Genomic DNA, 24,830 nt, shown 5'->3' on the forward strand with positions numbered 1-24,830 from the left:
TATATCAATGGGTCCTGTTGTTCTGATACCCTATGTCTTTTGATTGGAACATTTAGTTCGTTTACATAACTATGTGTCCTTTGATTTGTTTGTTAAGATAAGCCTGATTAAAGAAAAAAAAATTTTAAAAAAAGCATGGTCCAAGAAAAGAGAAAAATAAAAGGAACAAAAAAGCAGACAGACAAGCAAAAAACTATAACCCTGATTCCAAAATAAAATAAAGAAGGAAAAAAGAAAAGAAAAAAAAAAAAAAAAAAGAAGCCTGATCCAAAGAATGAGAAAAGGAAAGAAACAAACCAACAAATGAACAAAAAACTGTAAGCCTGATTCCAAAGGGGGAAAAAAAGTAAAATAAATAATAAATAAAATATATATTTAAAAAAATAAAGAGGTCTGATTCTATTTCCACCAGAATTGAAGCTGATGCTTTGGCGCATTCTATCATCAGTACACTTGATGCATTTAGGTGCCTGTGTTGGTCTTCTTCTATTTATTTATTTATCTATTTATTATTTATTATTTATTTATTTATTTGTTTGTTTATTTATTTATTTCTGTGTTGGTCTTCTGAGGGAGAGGCCCAGTGTACCTGTTTACAATCGGATCTTCCCTAGTAAAGATGCCCCTGCAGGGCATATTGTGGACAGGATTTGGTGTATATGAGTCTAGACTCCACTGCAAGCTCTGTGTTTCTCTCTGAAGTCTGACATTCTGGTGAGTTGTCTGGTGGAAGGTGGTGTCACCCTGCCCTCTGATCCAGGAGAGGGGAACTCTTGGCCACCACTGTTTAGGAGGCCCTAACAAAAAAGTGAAGACTCTCTCCTCCTGTGTCCAGGCTTTCATCAGATCCCTGCCATTGGCACACCCAGAATCACAGTTCTCCTGTATTTTATCTCTGGCTGGTGGCTGGCATTCAAAACAAATCTTAAAAGACCCAGCAAGGTGAAGACTGGCTCCTCTACCCCAGAGGAGATCCTTGAGGCATTGCATCCAGCATGGTTCTGTCCCAGAATACTGTTGCACACCTGTGCAGGTACCTGGAGTCTATGGTGAAGCACAGCAAAAAGTCGTGACCAGGTTATTGTCCCTCCACGTGTTCCTCTGTCCCCTATTGTTGAATTACCACTCAATGGCACCTCTTAGACTTTTTGTCCTTGGAGATGCAGTATACCCTCCTCTAAATATGATCAGGAAGGGGAATATTGTCTCCCAGTGCCACCTAGGGGATCCCACACCACAGTGTCTTGTGTGAAACCTACATGCCCCTCTCTCTCTCCTGCTCTCTCCCTGACTTCTCTCTGTGAAAAAGGGTTCCCTCTCCTCCAAGGCACTTAAGCTTTTCCCTCCCCCAATTCATGTCCCTGAACATCGCATTTGACACATTCTTTCCTCCAGTTTTGCAGATTGTTTTCTTAATCCTCAGATTGATTTCCTAGTTGTTCAAAAATGATTCCATGTTGATCTAGCTGTGTTCAAAGGTTGAGACAAGCCCAGGGTGCCCCTACTACTCTGCCATCTTAACTCCTCCTTCTTGAAATACTTCATATAAATATTGAATTTAGACCTGGCACATGCCAGTTGTACATATAAGTTAGTATCGCTGAGGAAACACAAGAGCTTATGTTTACTTTTGTTAACATATTCCCCATGTATCTTTCTGCTTTCTGTTGGTTCTCTTACCTGCAAGCACAACAGGTTTGCATCTACATTCTGGCAGTCCACTTGTCCACTACACCCTAGAAACTTCAGTATGTCATCGTGATAGTGTCCCATGCTTCCAGTCAGCCTTCTTCTCCTGTGTTTTCCCCTCATTTTGTTTTTCCCCCAAAAGATGAAAATATATGATTTTCTAGGGTTAGTTGTATTTAAATTTTTGTTTGTTTGTTTTGCTTAAACCAAAGTAAAGCAGACCCCCTTTTGTTACATGGGAATAAATATTCCAAGGATTGTGCTCCCCTTGGTCACCTGTGATTTATCCGTACCTAGCAAAGTGTCTGGCTTACAGTAGGTCCAAATGGAAGAATATATTACCTTCAATCTCTAATTTGAAGCATGTAACAAATCTATTGGCATTTAAATATATCCCTGTATACAGATTTAAATGATCTTACAGTGTGATTGTATTATTTGTCAGTTTCTGTAGATGTTTTAATTCTAGAATAATAGGATATAGACTAGAAATAGAGGAGAAAGTTGGATAATTCAGAGTCACATATGCAATGCTGAGGACATTTATTGTTTTTTCTTCTTTTTATAGGTATGGTTCAATTACAAATTTTAAGCTATGTTTGAAATAGCTCACTAAATGTCCAGTCATAGAAGCTTGGTTGGATAAACTTCAGCTCATTTATACAATGAATTAAGAAGTGGATATTTTAATTATATATTAACAATTAGAGCCTGACCTACAATATTCTATATAGAAATTTTAAATGCCATTCATATACATAGAATAAGCTCTATAACAAATAATCATGAACAATACATTTATTTCTATGGGGGTAAAAGCCCATTATATACTCTTGAATGAAAGACTGGTTTTAAAAAAATTATGCACTGCTTTCTCCTTTTAAATATATGTAAATGTTAAAATATATGGAGATTAAAAATAAATAATATATATGTATATATGTGTATATATATATATATATATATATAGAGAGAGAGAGAGAGAGAGAGAGAGAGAGAGAGATTGCAAATAGCAAAAAATATCTAGGAAGACCAATACCAAAATATTAACAATGGTAAAGTCAGTGGTAGCATTAAGCTCAATTTTGTATTTGCTTTTCTGATTGGCTCTAGTTTTTGTAAGCTTTCATCAATGAATATACTCCTTTAGTTGTTGTGAGTCTTTATAACAATCCAGGTTAAAATTGATGAGAATGTGAATTACTGGTAAGCAAGAAACATATAAATGGGAGAAAGGCACAAAATATTTAGGAGATAAATTTACTAGGAATAGAAGATGATCAAAAGAGAATAGTTAAGGTTGAAGCTCAAATTTCTTCACTTTCTGGATATATGTCTTTGCCACTAACTAAAATGACCAAAATACAGAATGCTCAGTAAAAGAGAGTTTAAGTTGGGGTATATTGAGTGTGACATGAGTCTAAAGCATATGTTAAAGTTAATAAACAAAAAAATAGAAAAATAAAATATGGAACACATATTCTATAAGAAGAGATATTTCGGAGAATAATTAGAGGAATCATCTAGAGAAAGTGCATTTTTAGTAAAGGACAACAATAACAATAAAATCTATGAATGAGGCTAAAAGAAGTAGTATTATAGTGTGGATGTGTTAAAAGCTAAGAGAGTGAAATGTTTCAAAAAGTCAACAATCAAAAATGTGAAAAGCAATGGAGATGTTAAAAAAAAAACATAGGCTGCAAAACATAAATTGCTTGAGGATATTGATATGGACAATGGGCACAAAATGAGACTGGGCTAAGACAATGAGTAGAAAATGAGGAAGTGTAGATAGTTACTATGAAAGAGAATGATATTTAGGTGGGAATTCAAGTGGAGAGTTCTTTCCAATCTTATTTTTGTTCTTGTTTTGCGTTATTTTTTTTTATTTTTTAAAGGATGATTGAGACAACCATATCTTTGTATCTTTGTATTGCTCAAATTAAGGGGGAAAAATGTAGAAAAGCATATCAAATGTGATTAAATTTTCCTTTCATTCTTTTTTCCCTCTAAATGGAGCCTAGGTTGGCCAACATAAAACTCCACTCTTGGCACATACCAACTGACTATAGAAGAGACAAACCAAAGGTATAAGGCAGATTATAAAGAATAGAGTTTAAGATTGACTTCACACAGTGCCATCAAGAATAACTCATTGGTCTAAAGCCAGCCCAAACATAGGGAAACCATTTAGAAAGCAGAAACTCAAACTCAGTACATTAATGTAGGTCTAGAATACAAATGAAGCAGAGGGACAGAAAAAGAGAGGAGGGCAGCCTGGGTGGCTCTGCGGTTTAGCGCCACATTCAGCTCAGGTTGTGATCCTGGAGACCCGGGATCGAGTCCCATGTCGGGGTCCCTGCATGGAGCCTGCTTCTCCCTCTGCTTGTGTCTCTGCCTCTCTCTCATGCGCTCTGTGTCTCTCATGAATAAATAAATAAAATCTTAAAAAAAAAGAAAAAAGAGAAGAAAGCCAAATAAAAAATAGTTGCCAACTAATTGAATGATCATGAAACTCAAAGTATTTCTAGGTTTGGCCAGTTGTATGGAGGCAGTGAATCTCCTTGATTCTAGGATGTTGATCACTGTCCCACTGTACCTGGAAGAGTCTGGGCCTTGTGGTTCCCCTAATGTTAGGTCCTCTTTGCTCTGAATTTTTGCTAGTGAGTCTACTTTTAAACCTACCTGCTGCATATCCCATTTCACTTTGCTTTTAGTACAGCAATAAGAGTTGTACTGTGTGTTAACTTCCAGTCTTGCAAACCCTATCAACTTTGTTGTAGACTTCCTAGTCTATTCAGGACTTGAACTTGCTCTCTGTGGCCTGACGTGCCCTAAGAGACAAGTCTATTTGAACATAAAATGAAAAGATTTTTCATTTATATTTAAAAACACACATATTTCACACTAGTACACACTATTCACCTAATAATGGTTTTATTACATACCACTCAGTGGTTTCACATTACATTCTCATTTATAACATGATAGCTGAATATTTAAATAAGTATGCCTTTTTCATATATTTAGCTAAATGGCTTAAGTTTGCTAAATGAACATGACTTCTGATTTGCAAATTTACAGCAAAATTAATTCTGTCCCCTCCTAGTCATCTGGGGCTTCTATAATAAAATACCATAGACTAAATGGCTTAAACAAGACATTTATTTCTCACAGTTCTGGACATTGGAAAGTCCAAGATCTAAGTGCTGGCAGATTTGATGTCTGGTTAGAGCCCTCTTCCTTATTCACAGATGGCCATGTTCTTGCTTTATCCTCACATGGCAGAAAGAGAAAGAACAAGCTTTTTGGTCTCTTGCTATACAGGCACCAATCCCTTTATGAAGACCCTACCCCCATGTCCTAATTCCCTTCCAAAGGCCCTATCTTCAAATACTATTATGTCAGATGTTAGGGCTTCAACATGAATTTGAGGGAGACACAATCCAATCTATAGGATTCCCTTAAAGGATGGTTATCTATCAATTTGATTGAGGGATATTAGAGATTCTAAAACCCTTAGAAGAGCTTTGTGGTATTGACTGCATCTATAGGAATCTTGAAAATGCTTTTGTCTCCCTTTCATGGTAAAAATGACCTAGCTACTTCACCTGCTGCTTTTTATTTTTTTTTAAGATTTTATTTATTTACTCATAAAAGACACACACACACAGAGAGAGAGAGAGAGAGAGAGAGGCAGAGACACAGGCAGAGGGAGAAGCAGGCTCCATGGAGGGAGCCCGACGTGGGACTCGATTCCGGGTCTTTCAGGATCACGCCCTGGGCTGAAGGTAGTGCTAAACCGCTGAGCCAACCGGGCTGCCCACCTGCTGCTTTTTAAAAATGTTTTGTAAATATTTTCGTTAAAATTTAATTTTAAAATTTTAAGAATTTCTCACATTCTGGACATGCAACCCAGAAATTGGCCCCTGCAATATGATGACTGTTTACTTTGGGAAATGTTGATATTTTTTGAAGAAAGTTAGAAAAAAAAAAGGGTTACAGAAATGTAAGTATATAGAGACATAGATATATTAAAACTTTCACCTTTATTAAGCTTTTTTTTTAATTTATTTATGATAGTCACAGAGAGAGAGAGGCAGAGACATAGGCAGAGGGAGAAGCAGGCTCCATACACCAGGAGCCCGACGTGGGATTCGATCCCGGGTCTCCAGGATCACGCCCTGGGCCAAAGGCAGGCGCTAAACCGCTGCGCCACCCAGGGATCCCCTTTATTAAGTCTTAAATAAAATTGCCATGTTTTTATTTCTAGGTACACTACTAAACATAATACAAAAATATTATCTTCTATTAGGTCTCATGCTACATAAATATACCAAAGATATGAAATAATGTGGAGTCCAGAATCGTTGCTGAATTTAGCAGAATACATGACAGTGATTTGTGAGTTTGAATGCTGGGTGAAAGCCCAGATAATAATGATAGTAACCTTTTGAACTCCTCCATTTAGAACTTGTCAGAAATACTGAATCCTCTTGACTTTAAATCATGCCAAGTTAACAGGAATAAGTCCAAATGTTCTGTTTTATAGAGTGGATTTTGGCTCAGTGTAGGTGTCTGTTCCAGGGTTAGCCCATTAGCTCAAATTGATAATGGATCTGGAACTCCTTAAAATACAGTGGGATTTATGTTGCCAGATCCAATATCAGAGGAAACCAATATCAGAAAAGACCAATATATTTAGTTATATTAAAATAGTCACACGAACTCAAAATTATCTGGGCCCTAATAATAATATTACTAATCCTGTGATATTTTTAAAATTCTGCAAGCATAGAAACCAAGCTCTTCCATGTAATAACAATGTTATGATTATGAACATATGAGAATGGCCATAAATTAATTAAAACTATCCCTTATGTATAATCAAAACCTAATTAATCATTAGTTTATTTTATATACTTAGTATGAAAACCACCGTTACAGTATTGATATTGAATAATAAAGAACAGATTTCAGTTAGTTCCTCCAAGAATTAACAGATTAATAAATGTTAATTGAAATTTTTCTGACTTTTAAAAGCATACAAGTTATTTGTATGACATCCAGATTGCAGCATTTATGTGGTATTTATTTTATGTAAGTATGAAGCTGGCTTAGAATTAACAGCTAGTAGATTTCATTCATCCATTCTCCAATCATGTTTGTAATCAACATATGTTTATTATAATTAACAGTGTCCTAAAGACCTTGAGATACCAAGACAATAAGATATAATCCTCCTTATCAAGTTTATGTTTTAATGGAATTGGAAGAAAGAATCACAAACATTTTCAAATATAATGATTAGAATTAAATAATGTGGAGGCTAGGAGAAAGGGAAATACATGAGGCTTGAGAAGTAAGTAGCAGGCAGAAACATGAAAGGCCATAAATGTCACAACTAAGACCTTGGCTTTTATCTCAAATTTAATGGTGCTTCATTGAAGATCTCTAATGAGGAAAGAGGCATCATCATATTTGTGTTTTAGAAAGAAAACTCTAGTTGCAGGGGATGAAGGGGGGGAGCAAATATAGAGAATTAGAAATAATTTAGGAAGTTTTGGAATAATTCAGGTGAGAAAAAAGAACTGTCTGGATTAAAAGATCTGTGAATCAAAAACTCTTATAGAGGGAGACTTATAGAATGTGGTTTCTAATTGAATGTGGAAGGCAAGGGAACAGAGCAAACCTACCCTAAGGAAAGGCTACTTTGAGGCTTGATATGTGTTAGTCCTTGTTGACAATTCAGTTGCGACACAGTGGAAGGGAGAGTTTAATACAATTTCAGACATCTTTGGAGTGACTTGATTATAGATTTTTTAAAGATTTTATTTATTTATTCATGAGAGAAACACAGAGAAAGGCAGAGACAGACAGAGGGAGAAGCAGGCTCTAGTAGCAGGACTCGATGCCAGGACCCTGGATCACACTCTGAGCTGAAAGCAGATGCTCAACCACGGATCCATCCAGGAATCCCTTGATAGTAGATTTTAAAATGAAGATGATTGTTGTCAGTAAAGTTCAAGGTAATGAAGCCTCCTAACTATAAATAATAGTTGAAGTTATGGAAGTGGAAGGGTCCCTCAAAGAGAATATGTAGAGTGGAACCCAAACAATTTCAACTCTTGAAGACCAGAGAATGTATAACTTGGTGTTGAATGTAATTAACAAGAGAAATGGGAGTAAACGAGGAACAATAAGGAAAATTGCCTATCAGAAACAGACAACTGTGAAGGAGGAATAAATAAAACCAGGTGAATATGCAGGGAGGTCAAGCAAATGTGATTTGCATATTGCTTATTGTAGTCATAGAAATATATGCCAATTTTACCATGAATGTTCTCAGCTGACAGAGGAGACACTAGGTTCTACAATGTTTAAAAATTGAATATAGGGTAAAAAAAAATGGAGAATGTGTAAACAAATTTTCAGTATAGCTGAGATGAGAAGTAGATATCAGTATACTGGATGGAGAGGAACAGAGGTTCTGTGGACAATTTTTTTTTTAATATAGGAAAGATTTAAGTGTGCTTAAATTCCGATGAGAGAAAATATAGAGAGGAGTCTAAGGAGGAAGGAATAATTAATGAAACAAGGTCAGTAAACATAAAGCAACATTAAGAAAAGAAAAGACAGTTGTCACAGAGAAAAAAAGACATGTTCTAAAGTAAGGAAAAATAATGGATATAAACATGTCTATAAATGACAATGTTTCTCAGTAAAATTGGAAGTTAAATATTTTCTTCTGATGAGGTAAGCAGGTGAGGGCTGGTAGACTTTGGGAGACTTGACAAACTTTGAAGTAGCTGCCCTGGGAATCAGATACATACTGTATACTGTATAGGAACATGCAGATAACACTAAACAGTGCTGAAAACCTAGTTGATATTAAAACCATGAGCTAGTTGTACAGTTATGGGGTTCTTTTTAGCAATATATGGAAGCTGCTCATTTATAGGAGTGAGAATTTGGGCAGTCAGTTAATCTTGGAACAGAAGTCTCATTACCATGAGACTACAGCAGAGGAGAAGATAATTGACAATTTTGATAAGATATTGGTTGAAATAATGGGCTTTTGTGTCAGACTGGGTAATAAAGGAAGTGATGAGCAGAAAGAACAGGAGAAAATACAACTTTTCCAACAGTATCCACCTAAAACAATTTAAAAAACAGTTTAGTGAGAGTAAGATAATGAAAAATAAAAACTAGAAAGTAAAGAAAGATGTCATCAGAGAAGTAAATTTTGATAATTAAAAGTTTGAATAAAGATAAGTGACTGTGATGACAATGTCTATATGGACATTGATCATGTAACCAGAGTGGAACAAAAGACAGATATTCCAGAATTAATGAGTACCAAAATTACACACAAAATTTGTATGTAATTTATTTTATTACAGGTACATGATAAAGATTCTTTTCAAATCAGAGTCTCTATTCTGTTATCACGCACACAGAATTCGAAAAAAATATATAATAATCTTGAGTAATCCTGAAGGTCCCCATTTAGTAAAATGTGCCACTTGTTTCCAAACTGGGAACTTCTTTCTTTACTCACCCTACCCCTTCCTTCTTTTCTTCCTTCCTCTCTTGTTCACATTCTTATATTTTGTAAACATGTTAAGTACCTGCTATGCAAATACAGTCCTTGACCTACAGGTTTATGATCTAGTGACAACACAGACATATAAACACATAATTAGAGTCAAGTATAAAGCATTTTCATAGAGTTCTGGACTAGATCCCATGAGAGGAAACTCTTAATTCTCTCCCTGGAGAAGTCAAGTAAGCTTTTCCTGAGGAAGCTATGTTTGAGCCAAGTTTTGAAATATGAAGAAGAAAGTCTGTCAGAAAACGGATAGAATGGAAGGCCTTGTACCAGGAAAGAATAGTGTGTAAAAAGATACAGGCTCTAATTGATGTTTATTAAGGGTACTATGATGATTTTGGTCTGCTCCAGCATGGAATACCTAGAAAGGAGGTATGAGAGATGATGGTAAAATGGCAGATGGAGGGCAGATCACAAGGGGCTTTTTATAATAGGCTGAGGGGTTTGGACATTTGAAGAGTCTTTGGACCTCTAACAAAAGTTCAAGCAGAGAACTAATATGATCAAGTTTGAATTATAAAATGATAATTCTAGATGCCAAGTAGACTATATTTGGTGAGAAGGTAGTTCACTAAGAAGTTGAAATTGGAGGTTGGAGATATGAGATAATAATGTTGAAAAAAATGACAGACATAAAATAATTAATGAATTAAATCAGTTACAACAAAGACCAACATAATTTTAGGAATGGGATAAGGACTTGATAATGTGATTCTTTAAAAAAAAAAAAAGATTTATTTATTTATTCATGAGAGACACAGACCAAGAGAGAGAGTCAGAGACATAGGCAGTGGGAGAAGCAGGCTCTTCTCAGGGAGCTGGATGCAGGACTCAATCCCGGATCCCCGGATCGTGACCTGAGCTGAAGGCAGGCGCCCAACTACTGAGCTACCGAGGCATCCTGACAATGTGATTCTAAATGTATTTTTAAGTATAAGTGTGTAAAACAAAAACTCTAAGGATAATTATTGAGGGAAGGTAACTTAGAGGTTGGAAATTATGTTGCAAATTTAAACTAGTTTAAGAATGACTTATTGGCAATTGAAAAATCAACAGCTCATTGGAACAAAACACTTATTCCAGAAAGAATGTGTCGCTATGAATTTGAGTTATAGAAGTCCTTTTATGTTTGGGTTGACAATTCAAACAATTGAGAAGAAAATACAAGGTTTCTGGTTGGGAAATACAGATAAGACACAATATGTCGGTATTTTGTCCCTCCAGCACAATGAAAGAAACCAAGTGGAAAAAAGAATGCATCTATAGGACAGAAGGGAACAAGAGTAGGGAATTCTTATTTAGATGAGAAAGGTCTCAAAATTCTTAAAAGATTCTAAATTTAAGGGAGCAGAGTGAAGGATTATACATGGAGAGAAAAATCAGACTCTGGAATATACTACAAAATGGTCTGCAAAAGAAGTGAGAACCAGTCTGTCCTGTGAACTGTTGGAGGCATTTGGATTTGAAGTCAAAGGCTTAATGCAGAACGTAACTGAGCAGTAGGGCAAAGTGCTGAATTTAAGATCAATATGACAACTCCACAAATCATTACTTACAACCCCACTCTCACACCCTGCACACACATGGAAAACTCATCCTTTCATTGAAGAAATTAGACACATATCTGGGGAAAGATATAGTTCACTAGATGCTGCAAGGAATGGAGACAAGTCTTTAAATATCTGTGAGAAAATGATCTTCAATCTAGAATTCTATACTCAGAAAAGTTGTTGTTAAAGGAATAAAAGAGAAAAAGACATCTCATACATGTCCCGACTCCCATAACCACACCCCACCCCCCAAAAGCTATAAACTGAGATTAAGTGTGGCTACTACAAAATGTGTTCAAAGGAGCAACAATTCTGGTGATCCTGCAGCAGGTCTAGAGAAAAATGACCCCTTCTTTTTTTAAAGACTTCATTTATTGATTCATAACAGACACACAGAGAGGGAGACAGAGACATAGACAGAGGGAGAAGTAGGCTTCATGCAGGGAGGCTAGTGTGGGACTCAATTCTGGAACTCCAGGATCATGCCCTGGGCCAAAGGCAGGCTCCAAACCGCTGAGTCACCCAGGCATCCCAAAATGAGCCCTTCTTAAAACAGGTGGGTGATTCTGGAGAAGAAAGTATTTGCATGAGTGTGTATGTGGTGGAGGTGATTCCAGGAGCACTGAAGAATCCATTGCCTACCATTATTCTGCACAGAGCCAATACTGATAAGTGGTTTTGGTGATAAGAAAAATCAAATGTATTCCAAAAAAAGCCTATTACTCTTGAGGGTCCTTCCACATAGAGTAGTTGATGTAATTCTTATAATGTTTCTGATACTTAAGTATTTTCAACACTTCACATGTTCTAGCAAATACATTGATGCACTATTATCTGAATTGACAAAGCATTATAGTGCATATGTGGTTCTGGAAAGTGTCCAGCCAGTAAATCTGAAATCATGCCATTTTCCAATAGATCAAATCTTACTTAAATGTTTCTTGGGTTGCTAGCAACATTGGTAACACTTATTTATTTTTTAAGTATCTTTTGGGGAGGTTGCAATAATATGTTTTTCTCACTTACTGGGTTTCATCATGTGTGGTTTACTCACTAAGATTTATAGCTGTATTTTATGGCCTAAAGCCCAAAATCATGTACTTAGTGATTTCTTTCAGAAGGCATTTGCCAAGATAATTCCAGAACCATTTTTTTCTTCCAGAGTGATTCTGATACAAATCCACTCAAATAAATTAGTATTTTTTAACTTGACTGACTCACCTGGCCAGAGTATCAAGATGACATGCCAATGCATGAGGTAATTCTTATGGCTACCACTAAAAAATTGTGAAGAAGCATTGTTTTCATCTTAATAGTTTTTTTTTTTCCCGAAGGCAGCTTTCCTTTCTCTTATCTTTCCTATTGGCTTCTCTTGGAAAATGGTGCAATGAGCTGGTTTGCACACCATCTTTCTAGACTATAAATGGTGAGTGGAGGCTGGGGATGTTGAGAAAGACATCATACAGTTAATTTAAATAAAATGTCCTCTATTGCATTTTATTTTACCACATATTTATATTACTATTAATTTTATTATTATATTTTGTTTACCTTATTTGTTTTATAAACAAGGGTTTAGGGAAACTACTTATATAAGTCAGTGTTTTACCTCCATTTCATCTTCCATTTGGGACGTGTGTGTGTGTGTTTGTGTGTGTGTGTGTGTGTGTGTAGTTGGCTTCTCTGTGTTTTCACTTTTTAAAATTATACTTCTTCAATCCTAAAGTAAAAAGTATTATGGAATTTTAAACATGTACTGTATTTCAGGGGTCGTTTTCTCTCCATTTCCTTTCTTTTAGTTGAAAAGCTAAGGCAAATTTTTGGACGCTTAATTAATTCAAAGTGAGAATTAGAAATCTAGTTTCCTGGTTTCAAGTTATGCATTTCTCCAATAGGCATTTTTTTTTTAAAGTTCTTACACTGCAAAAACTGTTGTTCAGTATTTTTATAATTTTATGTTAACCTTATTATTTATCTCTAAGATTGGCAAAATGATAGCTCGAAGTAAAAAATAAATATATATTATGTACCTAGCAGTTCAATGTTCCATGAAAATATATATGTTCAAATTTTAAACATTTCGCCATACAACAAACACTACGATTTTTAATATTTTAGGCCAAAAATATTGGTTAAGAAGCCAAACATGAATTTTCACTTTTCAATTTAAGGAAGTTCATGAATGTGAAACCAAGAATATTGGAGTCCATCTTTTTTCTCACAGAACTTATAGAAAACAGAAGACATAACAATATGTAATACCATATGGGAATACTTAAAAAATATTCACAAGAGACCAACAAATATATTATGAATTTTATACAATATTTGATTAACTGAGGATTTAGTACAAAAATTCTTTCTGGATGACATATCTGAATAGACTACAAGTATATGTGATATTCTTACTTGGTAATTTCAAAGCAATTCAATGGCCATGTATTGACTATATAATATCAACAAGATACTGTCTGTAAGAAAACAATTTATTCCATGTATAAAATGAATTTAAACATCCTCTTCATTGTTTGCTTTTATAATTTAGTCACTAGAACTTAAACACTGACATGGTCTTTCTGTTTTAAGAGTATTCATCACTTAGATGAATTTTAAAATACAAATTAATGAGATGAAGTCTCCAAAATAAAATATCATCTTACAAAGATTAAATATATTTATTGTATGGTCTGTTTTTGTCCTTCAAAAAGCACGAATCCATGTGATTGGTTTCATATGCTTAGGAAATGAACTGATAAGAACTAGAATAATTTTACTATTTGTAGCTCAAATATAGAGACAACCACATTTATACTTACTGGAGCGTCTAACATATTACAAATCTGATGAAACTGCAGCTATACAAAAGTGCAGAGAGTGAACAAACAATTGCATGAAACTATAAAGATAAAAATGAGACTATTACTAGTCTTATGTTATTTCTAAAATGAATTATTCCCCAGTTCTCTGTAAAACCAACAGTGTTATGGAAATATCTTTGAAATTCATTCACAAGAGCTACAGAATTTACTGAATACTGCTAATGTGGTTTAGTTTTAGTTTTCGCCCTCTTTACACTCACACACATACACACACAAACTTATGTAACCACTTATGATTGTTTACTTGAATACCATTTTTACTGTGTACTAGATAATAAAAAGTGAATGTTAATTTTTTATTTAAAAAAATAAAATTTTCAGGATGCATCGGCGGCTCAGTTGGGCATGTGCTTTTGGCTCAGGTCATGATGCCACGGTCCTGGGATAAAGCCCCAAGTTGGGCTCCCGTTTAGCAAGGAGTCTGCTTCTCCCTCTCCATTGCCCTCTGCTCACGCTTTCTCTCTCACACACAAATAAATAAATAAAATCTTAAAAAAATAAAATTTTCATTTTGAATTTTCGAGATAAGATTTTTTTAAAGTTCAGAAAAAAATTAATTAAATTTCATTCAATCAGTATCTTAGTCCTGACTTTATCCTGAAATTAAGTGTGTCTTAAATTAAGCATGAAAGCGCCTTCCCACAGCCATTACTAAAATAAGGTGCAGGGATGCCAGGGTGGCTCAGTCAGTAAAGTGTGTGCCTTCGACTCAGGTCATGATCCCAGGGTCTTGGGATGGAGCCCCAAGCTGGGTTCCTGGCTCAGCAGAAACCCTTCCCTCTTCTACCCATGTCCCTCTTCCCACTGCTCCTGCTTTCTCTCTTTCTCTCAAGTAAATAAACAAAAATAAAATCTTTAAAAAATAAAAATAAAATAACGTGCAAAGATCCCTCATAAAATATGTTTTTTAGGGGCAGCCTGGGTGGCTCAGCGGTTTAGCGCCACCTTCGGTCCAGGGCCTGACCCTGGAGACCCTGGATCAAGTCCCACATCTGGCTCCCTGCATGGAGCCTGCTTCTCCCTCTGCCTGTGTCTTTGCTTCTCTCTCTCTCTCTCTCTCTCTCTGTGTGTCTCTCATGAATAAATAAATAAAATCTTTAAAAAATATATATGTTTTTACTTTCCTCATATTTTCACTATATCTTATACATATGTATATATTGTCTACAGTTATAGCAATTTGAAATTTGTAATAGAAGCGTAGGCAATGATCTTAAATTGTTAGATTTTAATTCATTTAGTTTTTCCATAATACGAATCCATCACATTTTCCTCTTAATAGGACCGTTTTAAATATCTTTTGTAATTTTTTGTTTTTCCCGTGTGTAAACTACTTCCTAAAGTAAATTAAGCACATGAGGGGGTCACGCTTGCTCTTTGGTATTTCCAGGGCATAGTCCAATAAATAGATGTTCTGTTATACAACATAGTCCTTACAGAAGTTAAAAAGATGTACTCTTTTTTTCTTAAGGAATTGTTTAAATGTGAAGATGTAGCTATATTCAGTTTAAAAATGTAACCTATCATAAGCACTTTTGTTTCTGACTTATTCCCAGTCGTCAGCTGATGATGACTTGAAATTCAAAGGAAAATGAATAAGCTTAGTAGAGACATTTTATCTCCGTTAGGTACTCTTTAGCCCTGACCCATTTATGAAAATTCACTGTTAATGGAGTAACCTCTGTGGAAGAAAAAAGATTTGCTGAGTCAACTCTATGCCCCCAGGCATTGTGTTTCCCACTTTTCATTACTTTTATACCTCACATTATAACTGTTTCCTATCATCGTTTCCTACCAGAAATCTTCAAAGAATGTATATTACAAAATTTCACCATTTTTATGTTTCTTTAATAACTCATGCTTTTGGATTTTTTGTCAGACTAGTAAAATTAAGATGAAGCAACTTGAAGAACCATTTTGCCTAAAGATTTATTTTTTTTAAATGTTTAGGTATATGCAATTAGTATCTTATATAAAAATATCTATAATTAAAAATAGATGATATACAATAAAATGGCAAAGTAATGAAAGGGTCATAAAGTCTAAATAGAAGTAAGGGGAAAATATAAGAAATGTGACAATTTTTTACAATTAAAATATCTCAAATTGAATTTTAAACTTTATATCTACATATGTCTATTAAAGAAATATGTGGACATGACCAAAATAACACACACACAAGCGACTATATTCCATGCTTTAATAGTCATGGCTGATACCTAGTATATCCTCTTCTGTAGATAAGTAGTTGTTATGACCACATCAGAACTATTTGGTTTTACTGCAGAGTCATGTGATAAGACATATTCTTCTCTATAATTCCAATGATATATCTGTGCCATTTCAAAAAGAATGCTCAAGTAGATGTATTTTTTTTTTCTTAAGCTTCAATTTCCCACTTGGGAAAATGAAGTCAGCCTTAAATATCTTTACACTCCTTACATCTATGGAGAAGGGGGAGGGGGACAGAGGCACAAAGTAACTATGACACATACGTCCTTCAGGAAATCGGATTTTGCACCAGATGGTAATTTGCACATGTAACTGAGAAAAGAAAACCACTTTACCCACTAAAGGTGGGTGAAGGCAGGCCAGCTCTCTCTCTCTGCCTCAAAATTCCAGGGAGGAGAATTTTTTTGAGAAGCCAAACTGGAAAGACTATAAAGGGGAAAAAAGAGAGAGAGAGAGAGAATTAGCTAAGTACCTAGGCCATGAAGAATTCTTTTTCAATTTGGAATGTTTTTGAAGAAATGAGAAATTTTTATTTCTACACATTTGGGGTAAAGCTAGTGTAGAAGTTAATAATTTTTAAGAGAAAAGTAATCAAGTAATTATAGTAATTTGATATTGCCACCACATCCAAGATCATAAGCAGTAGGCTTGTATAACATATGTCATAGGTTTTTAAATTTCATTTATGTATTAGTTCATTTTTGCTGAACTTTACAAAAGTATCTGTCCACAACGGTTGGGAAGATAGTTGGTTTTCCCCAGAGATTGAGGAACCGTGAACTAATTATTTAGGTTCCTGGAGGAGAAGGAAGTTTAGATTAATATCAAAAGTTGGTAGAGATTCATTTTAATAAAAGGCATGCTTTATTTTGATATTAGGAAAAGGCCAGTAAGAAAAGCTGCAGAGGTTTGTTTGTTGGAAGATATGAAGGGTCAGAGTCAAGGGGATTCAAACATAAGAATGTGTTTCCTCTGAAAAAGCTAAAATTGTAATCTGAAACTGAGTAGGATACTCATGAGCTTTGGGGAGGTAGGAAGACAGGAAACAATATAGGATGAATGGTGTTAGGAATAAGGAAATGAATAGACCATAAAGGTCTCAAATAAGGTTGCTATTTAAAAAAAAAAAAATTAGTAGCCACAATCTAATTTCCTCTCCAGTAATTGTCAGTAGCTCAGGTATAGAAAGTAGCTTTTTTGATTAATCAGCAGTTGACATTTTGCAAAGAAAAGGGAATGGAAAAACACAGAGTCCTCTATTAAATGAAGATGTGCTGAGGCTGGAGATTGAGAGGTTATTTTGCGCAGAAATGAGGGGACATTATGAGCGGAATAGCCAAATGGATGAGCACTGAAGAGAAAGGTTTTTTGTTTTGTTTTGTTTTTAATACAGCTGGACAAATAATCGTCTGAAAGCAGCAAAAGCAAGCTGAGAAAATGAGGCCACTACCATCAGAACCTCAGGCTTATGAAATAAGAAAGAATTGAACCAACTCTGTTTGAGAAAGATACCAGGGAAACTGAGGCTATCCGAGAGGTTGAGGGAGACTCCTACATCTCAGGAAAAGCAGAGAAGGAGAGGGAGAATGTCACAAAGAGAATGAGGGTGTATGAGAGTTAGTTGATGATGAAAGGAGAATTTTGGAAGGGAAAGTGGAAAAAAAAATCCCGGAAGAAAGCACTCAACAGTGTGAGAATTTGACAATAGGTGAGCAAGAAATTGTGGAGTGAATAATTGCACTTTGAGTACTTATAGAGGCTGAGATGAGAGGCCTCAGCCGTTGACTTTTCTGAAAGTTGTGTGCTGGCCATTCTGAGTGAGATCCTAGATAGAATAGGAACTGCAGTCACTGCTCAGTGTTCAAAGAGATTACTGTGAAGAGTGCACTTCTCTCATAGATCAAGTAAAACATTCTGCAATTTGTACTGAAAGCATGGTAAGATAACCGGGATCACTTTCAAGCTAAGAATTGCAGAAGGTGCAATAGGGTTCTTAAAATATTGACTTAGGGCTACCACACCTTGAATCCTGGATAACATGGGAGCTGTGAAATAGACTGAGTTGGTAAGTGTTTGTTTTCTTATATTCTGTGTCAACATGGCATATAGACACTCCACACAAAAGGTAATTGGATTTATGCAGGTGCAGATTTGTAAAGAGCAACAACAACAACAAAAGAAACAAAGGTACCCGGCCTTGCTGAACCCTTAAAAATAAGAATGTTATTTGTCAAAAGAATCACTTCTGACCCAGTTGATTCTCTTAATGTTACTTTGGTAAGAATTTTTCAGGTATATTTGAGGCCTTGAATCACTATTGAGATCACAGAAGATACCTAGACGTTGAAAGATTCCTATTCATGAAGCCAAAGAGAAGGGATAGATGAATGCATGCTATGGAAAGTCTTAAATTAATGTTGACAATTTTTGTAGTTAGGTGAAACACAGAACACCAAATGGTTAAAGGTACTTAAGGTCCTACTGATCATAATCCAACTATTAGATTAAAAAAAAATTGGGTTGGGGGTTGTGAATCCCTGTGTGGCTCAGTGGTTTAGTGCCACCTTCAGCCTGGGGCGTGATCCTGGAGACCCAGGATCCTGGAGACCCACGTCGGGCTCCCTGAATGGGGCCTGCTTCTCCCCTGCCTGTGTCTCTGTCTCCATCTCTCACTCTCTGGGTCTTTCATGAATAAATAAATAAAATCTTTAAATAAATAAATAATAATAAAACCCCCTAAATCCAGTTTATCAAGAAAGAATGTGGACATGGTTTGAAAGAAGTCAGCTAATTTATGGATGCTGCCTTACAGCACAGTTTGGGATTTAACCTTTCAAAAACAAGATGGAATATAGCAAAAAAGCAAAAAACAAACAAACAAAAAAACATGGCAAACAATTTTGCAAATAGTAAGGCAGAATCAGAGATTTTGAGTCAAATTATCTTAGAGAACTCTTCAGTTTTGGAGAGTTAATTAGCTATCTTATCTAGAAGCATTAAGCTCCAACTGGGTGAATTCTAGAACTATAATATTATAAAAAGAATTCAAAGGGAATTTGTGACCAGATCATGCCTTTCATTGAAGTTATATGAACAACATGGTGTTCTGAGCTGGATGAATGCAAAGCATAGTGCATTCCACTGACATATTTTGTAGTCTAGTTGTGATGAAAATAAAATTAAAGAGCTGCTTTTGAAACTTACCTGAATTCTAAGGGTTTTGTTGTTGCTGTTGTTGTTTTTTTAGTTGACTCTTACAAGTACCACTTAGCAGCATATTGAGAGTGGGTCAGAGCAACCTGTCTTACTGCTACCCACATTTTGAGCAGTCAAATCAGGTTTCAAGTCAGATTACTTGGAAGGTAGAAAATTATAGTTATCTTAAAAAAAACTTCTCTGGTTTGAAACATGAAAGCAGAAGCTTCACACTGTTAAGATCGTAAAAAAGTGCTTATGCTATTATTGTTAAATGCAATATTCTCTTTCATTCATTTGACAGTTTATTGAGGGTCATATGTGATGCCATTTTTGTATGGAATGGGTTTTGCATGCAGGAGCTTTAAGATAATTGATTTAGATGGTAATTTATCACTTAAGGATATCTACCTTGTAGATGGAACAAAAAAGAAAATGTTAATTAATCAATGGTATTAGCTACTTGATCAGAAAGTTGAGTAAAGTCATACTTAGATTTATCATACAAGCTGCCCTTAGACAATAAGAAGTTGTAGCTATGCATGAACTGGATCAGTTTTTTCCATTTTTGGTTAATGTGTCTTTGTATAAATGTGCTCCATAAGGGAATAGTTTTCTTATTCCAAATCTTCTGTGACCAAGGTTTTAACAGAGCCTTCAATAGTCTCAACAACTGTCAGTGAAATGATTATGCCTATCAGGGTGTATTAATTAATAAGAGCTCAAGAGACAGTTTGGACCTAAGCACTCTACACGTTAAGTATACATCACAAGTTATACTACATTATGATGTCCTTTTATCAGGTAGACAAGTCGAGAGGGAGATACACAGATTTGTCTATTTGAAAATAACCTCTGGTATTGACCAGTGTCCGGATAGTCAACCTGGTCATGCCTCTTCCAAAGTTAGATTTTGGGGTAGCTCCAAAAAGTAAAATTACTTTTGAACACAGAATGTTAAAGACCAAAAAGGGAGACTGCTCCTGAGTATTGTCTATATAGCAGAGTTAGTACATGAATCTAATATTAGTACTGTATGAAGTTGGAAATAGAAATAAAAAGGAAATGGAGGTTGGAAATATAAGGTTGGAATAGAAATGGAGTAGCGACGCCTTCGGCCCAGGGCGTGATCCTGGAGACCTGGAATTGAGTCCCACATTGTGCTCCCTGCATGGAGCCTGCTTCTCCTTCTGCCTGTGTCTCTGCCTCTCTCTCTCTCTCTCTCTCTGTGTGTGTGTGTGTGTGTGTGTGTGTCTCTCTCTCACCCCCCCTGTCTCTCATGATGAATAAATAAATTTAAAAAAAAAGAAATGAAGTAGAAAATAGGTTTAATTCTTTAATTCTTGTTACAATCGGGAGTTCAGTAACCGCATGGAAGCAAAATGGAACAAAAACTGCATTTCAACTATGTTATGAAAGGCCTTGTATCACCATTAACTTCCTTTCTGAAAATGGTGGTTATGCTTCTTGGGAAAACATTTCAGAAATAATAGGATTTTCTTAAAGGAATTGCTGAATTACTGCATATGGTATAAATTGCTATAAATGATCTCTTTAAAACCCCATAAAAAAGAATCTAAATGCTCACAAAGAAAGTGGAAAAGCCATAAAAGTCAGATGTGTTAGGAACAAGATCTAGGTCTCTGTAACATCCCAGACTTCGCTCCAAAGTCTCAATTGCATGATTGCCTACATGCTTATAATTTATAGACTTTGGCAGAGAGTTTTCAGATATTGCTTATTTCAGATAATCAGGTTGAAAGATGATTAGTTCCTTGTTTGACCCACAAGTTTATATTCTGCACCTTTACCCAATTTCATAGCAAAGCAACACTTACTCGAGACATATTGAACCATTTTGTCAGGAAATACTTAGGTAAAAATGTATAGGGTTCCAGTACTAAACAAAAATGTTTAAATCCATGCCCATTATATTTTCCTACTTTAATAGTAGAAAGCTTTTTAAATTATATATTTTTATTGCTTTTAATGAGAAATTATTGATGAAAATTTTGTTAGGATTTCTATTTACATATTTAGTGACCAAGAAATATCAGGGGGAATAACATCAAAAGTACTTTTCTGTAAGTTTGCCAATACAAAACCAAATTTAAAAATAACTTAGAAGTGGATTGCCTGGGTGGCTTAGTCAGTTCAGCATCTGCCTTCTGCTCTGATAATTATCCCAGCCCAAGTCCTGGGATCGAGCCCCGTGTGCTCCCTGCTTGTCCAGGAGCCTGCTTCTCCCTCTCTCTCTGCCCATGCCCTCGATCATGCTCTGTCTCACTCTCTTTCTTTCTTTCTCTCTCTCAAGTAAATTAAATCTTTAAAAGAAGTAATGTAAAGAAAAATAAAATTCTTAACTCTTTAAAATGAATTGTTCTGTGTATAGAGGATATAAAAATACATGATCCATTGCCTTTAAAATCTAGGACCCCAATCTTATCTTTAAAAGGGATTCAGAACATGGGTACACTCCCAGAAAGAAAGTGAGAATTGTTCACTATAATTACTATGTCAAAAGGAAGATTGTTTAAAGAAAGAATTAATGGCTTCTAGAAATGTATCAAAGTAAAAAATAATTAGATTTTGTGATTTTATAAAAACAAAATCCCAGATGTACTGTCATTTTACCTCCATATACATCAGACTATTCCTTACAAAGATATAGTTTATAAATCAAAATATAAAATTTGTGAGTTTTCTATTTCTCAGATAACTTCGCAATACATGGTGTCCTCATTACTTCAAAAATAGACTATTCTTTTGATGAATTATACAAATGTGATTCTAAAAATCTCAGTGTTGTTTCTTTGTGTATTTATGCATATTTATTAATTTCATTAACTCAATAGCCTTTTAACAATTAGGAAAAAATCCTTTATTCTGGAATGTAGGTCTGCTCTCAAGTGACTTTTGTTATTCTAGAATAGGTAAAATATAAGCAGAAATATTAGCAGTAGGGAGTGATATAATATATGAGCTGCTAAAGAAAGGATTCAGGTTCTCATTTTATTTCTTGGAATACTCGATGGATGAAAAGTTATAGATATCAGCTATATGTAAATTTACACTCCCAAAGTTCTAATAGAGATCACTGATTTGTCCTAAGTTTTGTGCTTTCTTTAATAATCTTACCTGTCCTATTGGATTTCATGAAAATATAAATGAGAAAGCTTCACAGGAAAGGGAATTAACAATTTTATTTTTTTAAGAAGTGTGGCAAAATTGTTTTTTAACCGATTTCAGAGAACTTTTTAACTCAAAGGCTGCTATTCATGTTCAGTATACACAATAAAAGAAATACCTACACTCATATAGTTATAAAACTCACTACAGTTAAATCTCAATATTATTTTATATGTTGAAATTAATCTACTTTTGCCTATGATTTTCAGTCTTTGTGTTTTTTGTTTGTTGTTTTTTGGTCCTTCGACAAATCCATTAATTTAGGAAGGGATGAGAAGCAAAGAAAAAGGTTAAATCCATTAACTTGTTTTAGAGCAACATTCCCAAATTGTGCAGAAAGGACAGTAAATTAAAACTATTGGAAAAAACAATGATCTTTAAAACATGACCCATGCATTTAATGTAGTTATGTTATCTCTGTTCTTTGTGGAAAACCCACAGTTGGCTGTAGTACTCATAGAGCAGAGTGTCAGGCCTCAATGTAAAGATAAAGAAATGTCGTCTCTGTTTCTATTTGCAAAAGTTCTTCCCACGTATTTATTAAATCGATACTTAAACAACATAATGTCAGTGTCTTCTGACATTGGTAATATTCTTGACTTTAAAGAAAACTGATGATAAGCATTATAAGAATTGATTTTATATTTTGGTCAACAGATTTTCCACATGACGTATGACCTTGCCAGTGCAGTGGTGAGAATATTTAACCTCATCGGCATGATGCTGCTCCTATGCCACTGGGATGGCTGTCTTCAGTTCTTAGTACCACTACTGCAGGATTTCCCACCAGATTGCTGGGTGTCTCTGAATGAAATGGTTGTAAGTAATTCGTATTATTTTACACACTGCATATTCAATGTTTTGCCAAAGATTTCTAAGTGTTTAGGTTAGAATGATCTAATTTCTTCTCTGTAAATGTTTAGAGAAAACTTAATTTTGCTTTCATGGATGTAAAATCAAATATTCTACTGCTTTTTCTATGACTACATTTTGTTTATATGAAATGTTTCTGGGGAATGTGTTACGGGATCTATTTTTTAGGTATCTTACTCTGTGTATATTGAAGGCATATTTTATTTCCAAGCTACATGTACACTCACATATGTACATATGTATGTACAATCATATGAATAAGCATGGTACAATGTTCTTATAAAACTGTCTACTGCTTAAAATAACTCCTTTCTTTCTACTTGATTTTGGAATTTACTATGCTTAAGACACACAATTCTAGGTGGTGGTTAAACATATAGAGACATGTACCTTAGTATATATGCAATAAGATATGTGTGATGTGCATGGTATTTTAGATAGTAATTTTTGCTAGGGAAGACAATGAAAAGCTTCATGGAAAGGGTAAAGCCATTATTTATTTTTATTTTTTTATTTTTTAGTATAATTGACACACAATGTTACATTAGTTTCAGATATACACTTTAACCTGAAAGATGTATGAATATTTAAAAATATTTAACATACAAATTTTATTAACATAAGTATATTAATAGTCACATTTAATTTGAAGAACATGAGTTTTAAAAAAAAGAACATGTGCTTTAATTTACATTGTATAATACTTACAAAGGAATTGAAAGAATAGTAAATATTGGAAGATAAATTTTATGACTCTTCCACAAAATTGTAAGTTTGATGACTCACAAAATTTTAACTTTGCCATAAATCAAATACTCTCTTTCTTCCCAAAATATTCCATATTAATTTCTGGGCTTATTATTGTAGAAATGATGTGGACATCTTAAGAACATATATGTTTTTCTTCTAATAACTATAGCTCAGTCTTTGTATTTGAAGAAAAGAGGAGTTTACATTACATGCAAAGAAGTCTGGTCTTCTTTCTCTTCTTTCTTCTTGCCTACCTATTTCCCTCCTTCCCAACCTTTCTCTCCCTGCCTTCTTTATTCCTTTAACTGCTTTCTTTGAGACTTGATATTTACCTGGATCTCTCCTTCACTTCATTTATATATGCTTAAATGTCACTACCTCACTGAAGCCACTGTGTGACCACTCTGTCGAATCTATCACCCAACTGGTTTATATTTTATCTTAAAAGAATTTAGTTACACACACTGTTATTTATATTTGCTTGTGCCCTCAACACAAAATGTCTGTTCCATTAGGTCAAATAATTGACTGTTTTGTTCTGTATTTTATGGTCAGTTCCTAGAACAGTAGTTTGTTTTAATCTAGCTACTCATTATTAAAAGTTCATTTGAGAAATACTGTATTTGTATTTCTGTACCTAAAAATCTAAGCAACGTGTTTGATCAGGTCACTTTTCAAATTTATGAATTCTTCTTAATTATAGATATGTCTTTTTACTTACCACTGAAGGAAAAATTGTGAAGACATTACTAAGATATTTTGGTGGGGGTGGAAGGAAAAAAAAACAGCTCTATACTGTAGCTACTGACTGAGTGTATAATATAAAAACACTAGCACTATTGCCAAAAGATAATTCATCAC

The 24,830-nt window shown here is 34.7% G+C and overlaps 1 protein-coding gene across 1 annotated transcript in view; it reads left to right on the top strand.

The window, feature by feature from the left end:
- HCN1 (hyperpolarization activated cyclic nucleotide gated potassium channel 1) overlaps window positions 1–24,830 on the top strand; it is a 386,148-nt gene that overhangs the window by 194,638 nt on the left and 166,680 nt on the right. The window contains exon 3 of the mRNA XM_072824665.1: window positions 23,004–23,165. Within this exon, the coding sequence (XP_072680766.1) occupies window positions 23,004–23,165 (162 nt within the window). The remainder of the gene's footprint in view (window positions 1–23,003; window positions 23,166–24,830) is intronic.

Source organism: Canis lupus, chromosome 4, assembly GCF_048164855.1.
Source record: "Canis lupus baileyi chromosome 4, mCanLup2.hap1, whole genome shotgun sequence".
In the NCBI taxonomy this organism is placed as follows: Eukaryota; Metazoa; Chordata; class Mammalia; order Carnivora; family Canidae; genus Canis; species Canis lupus.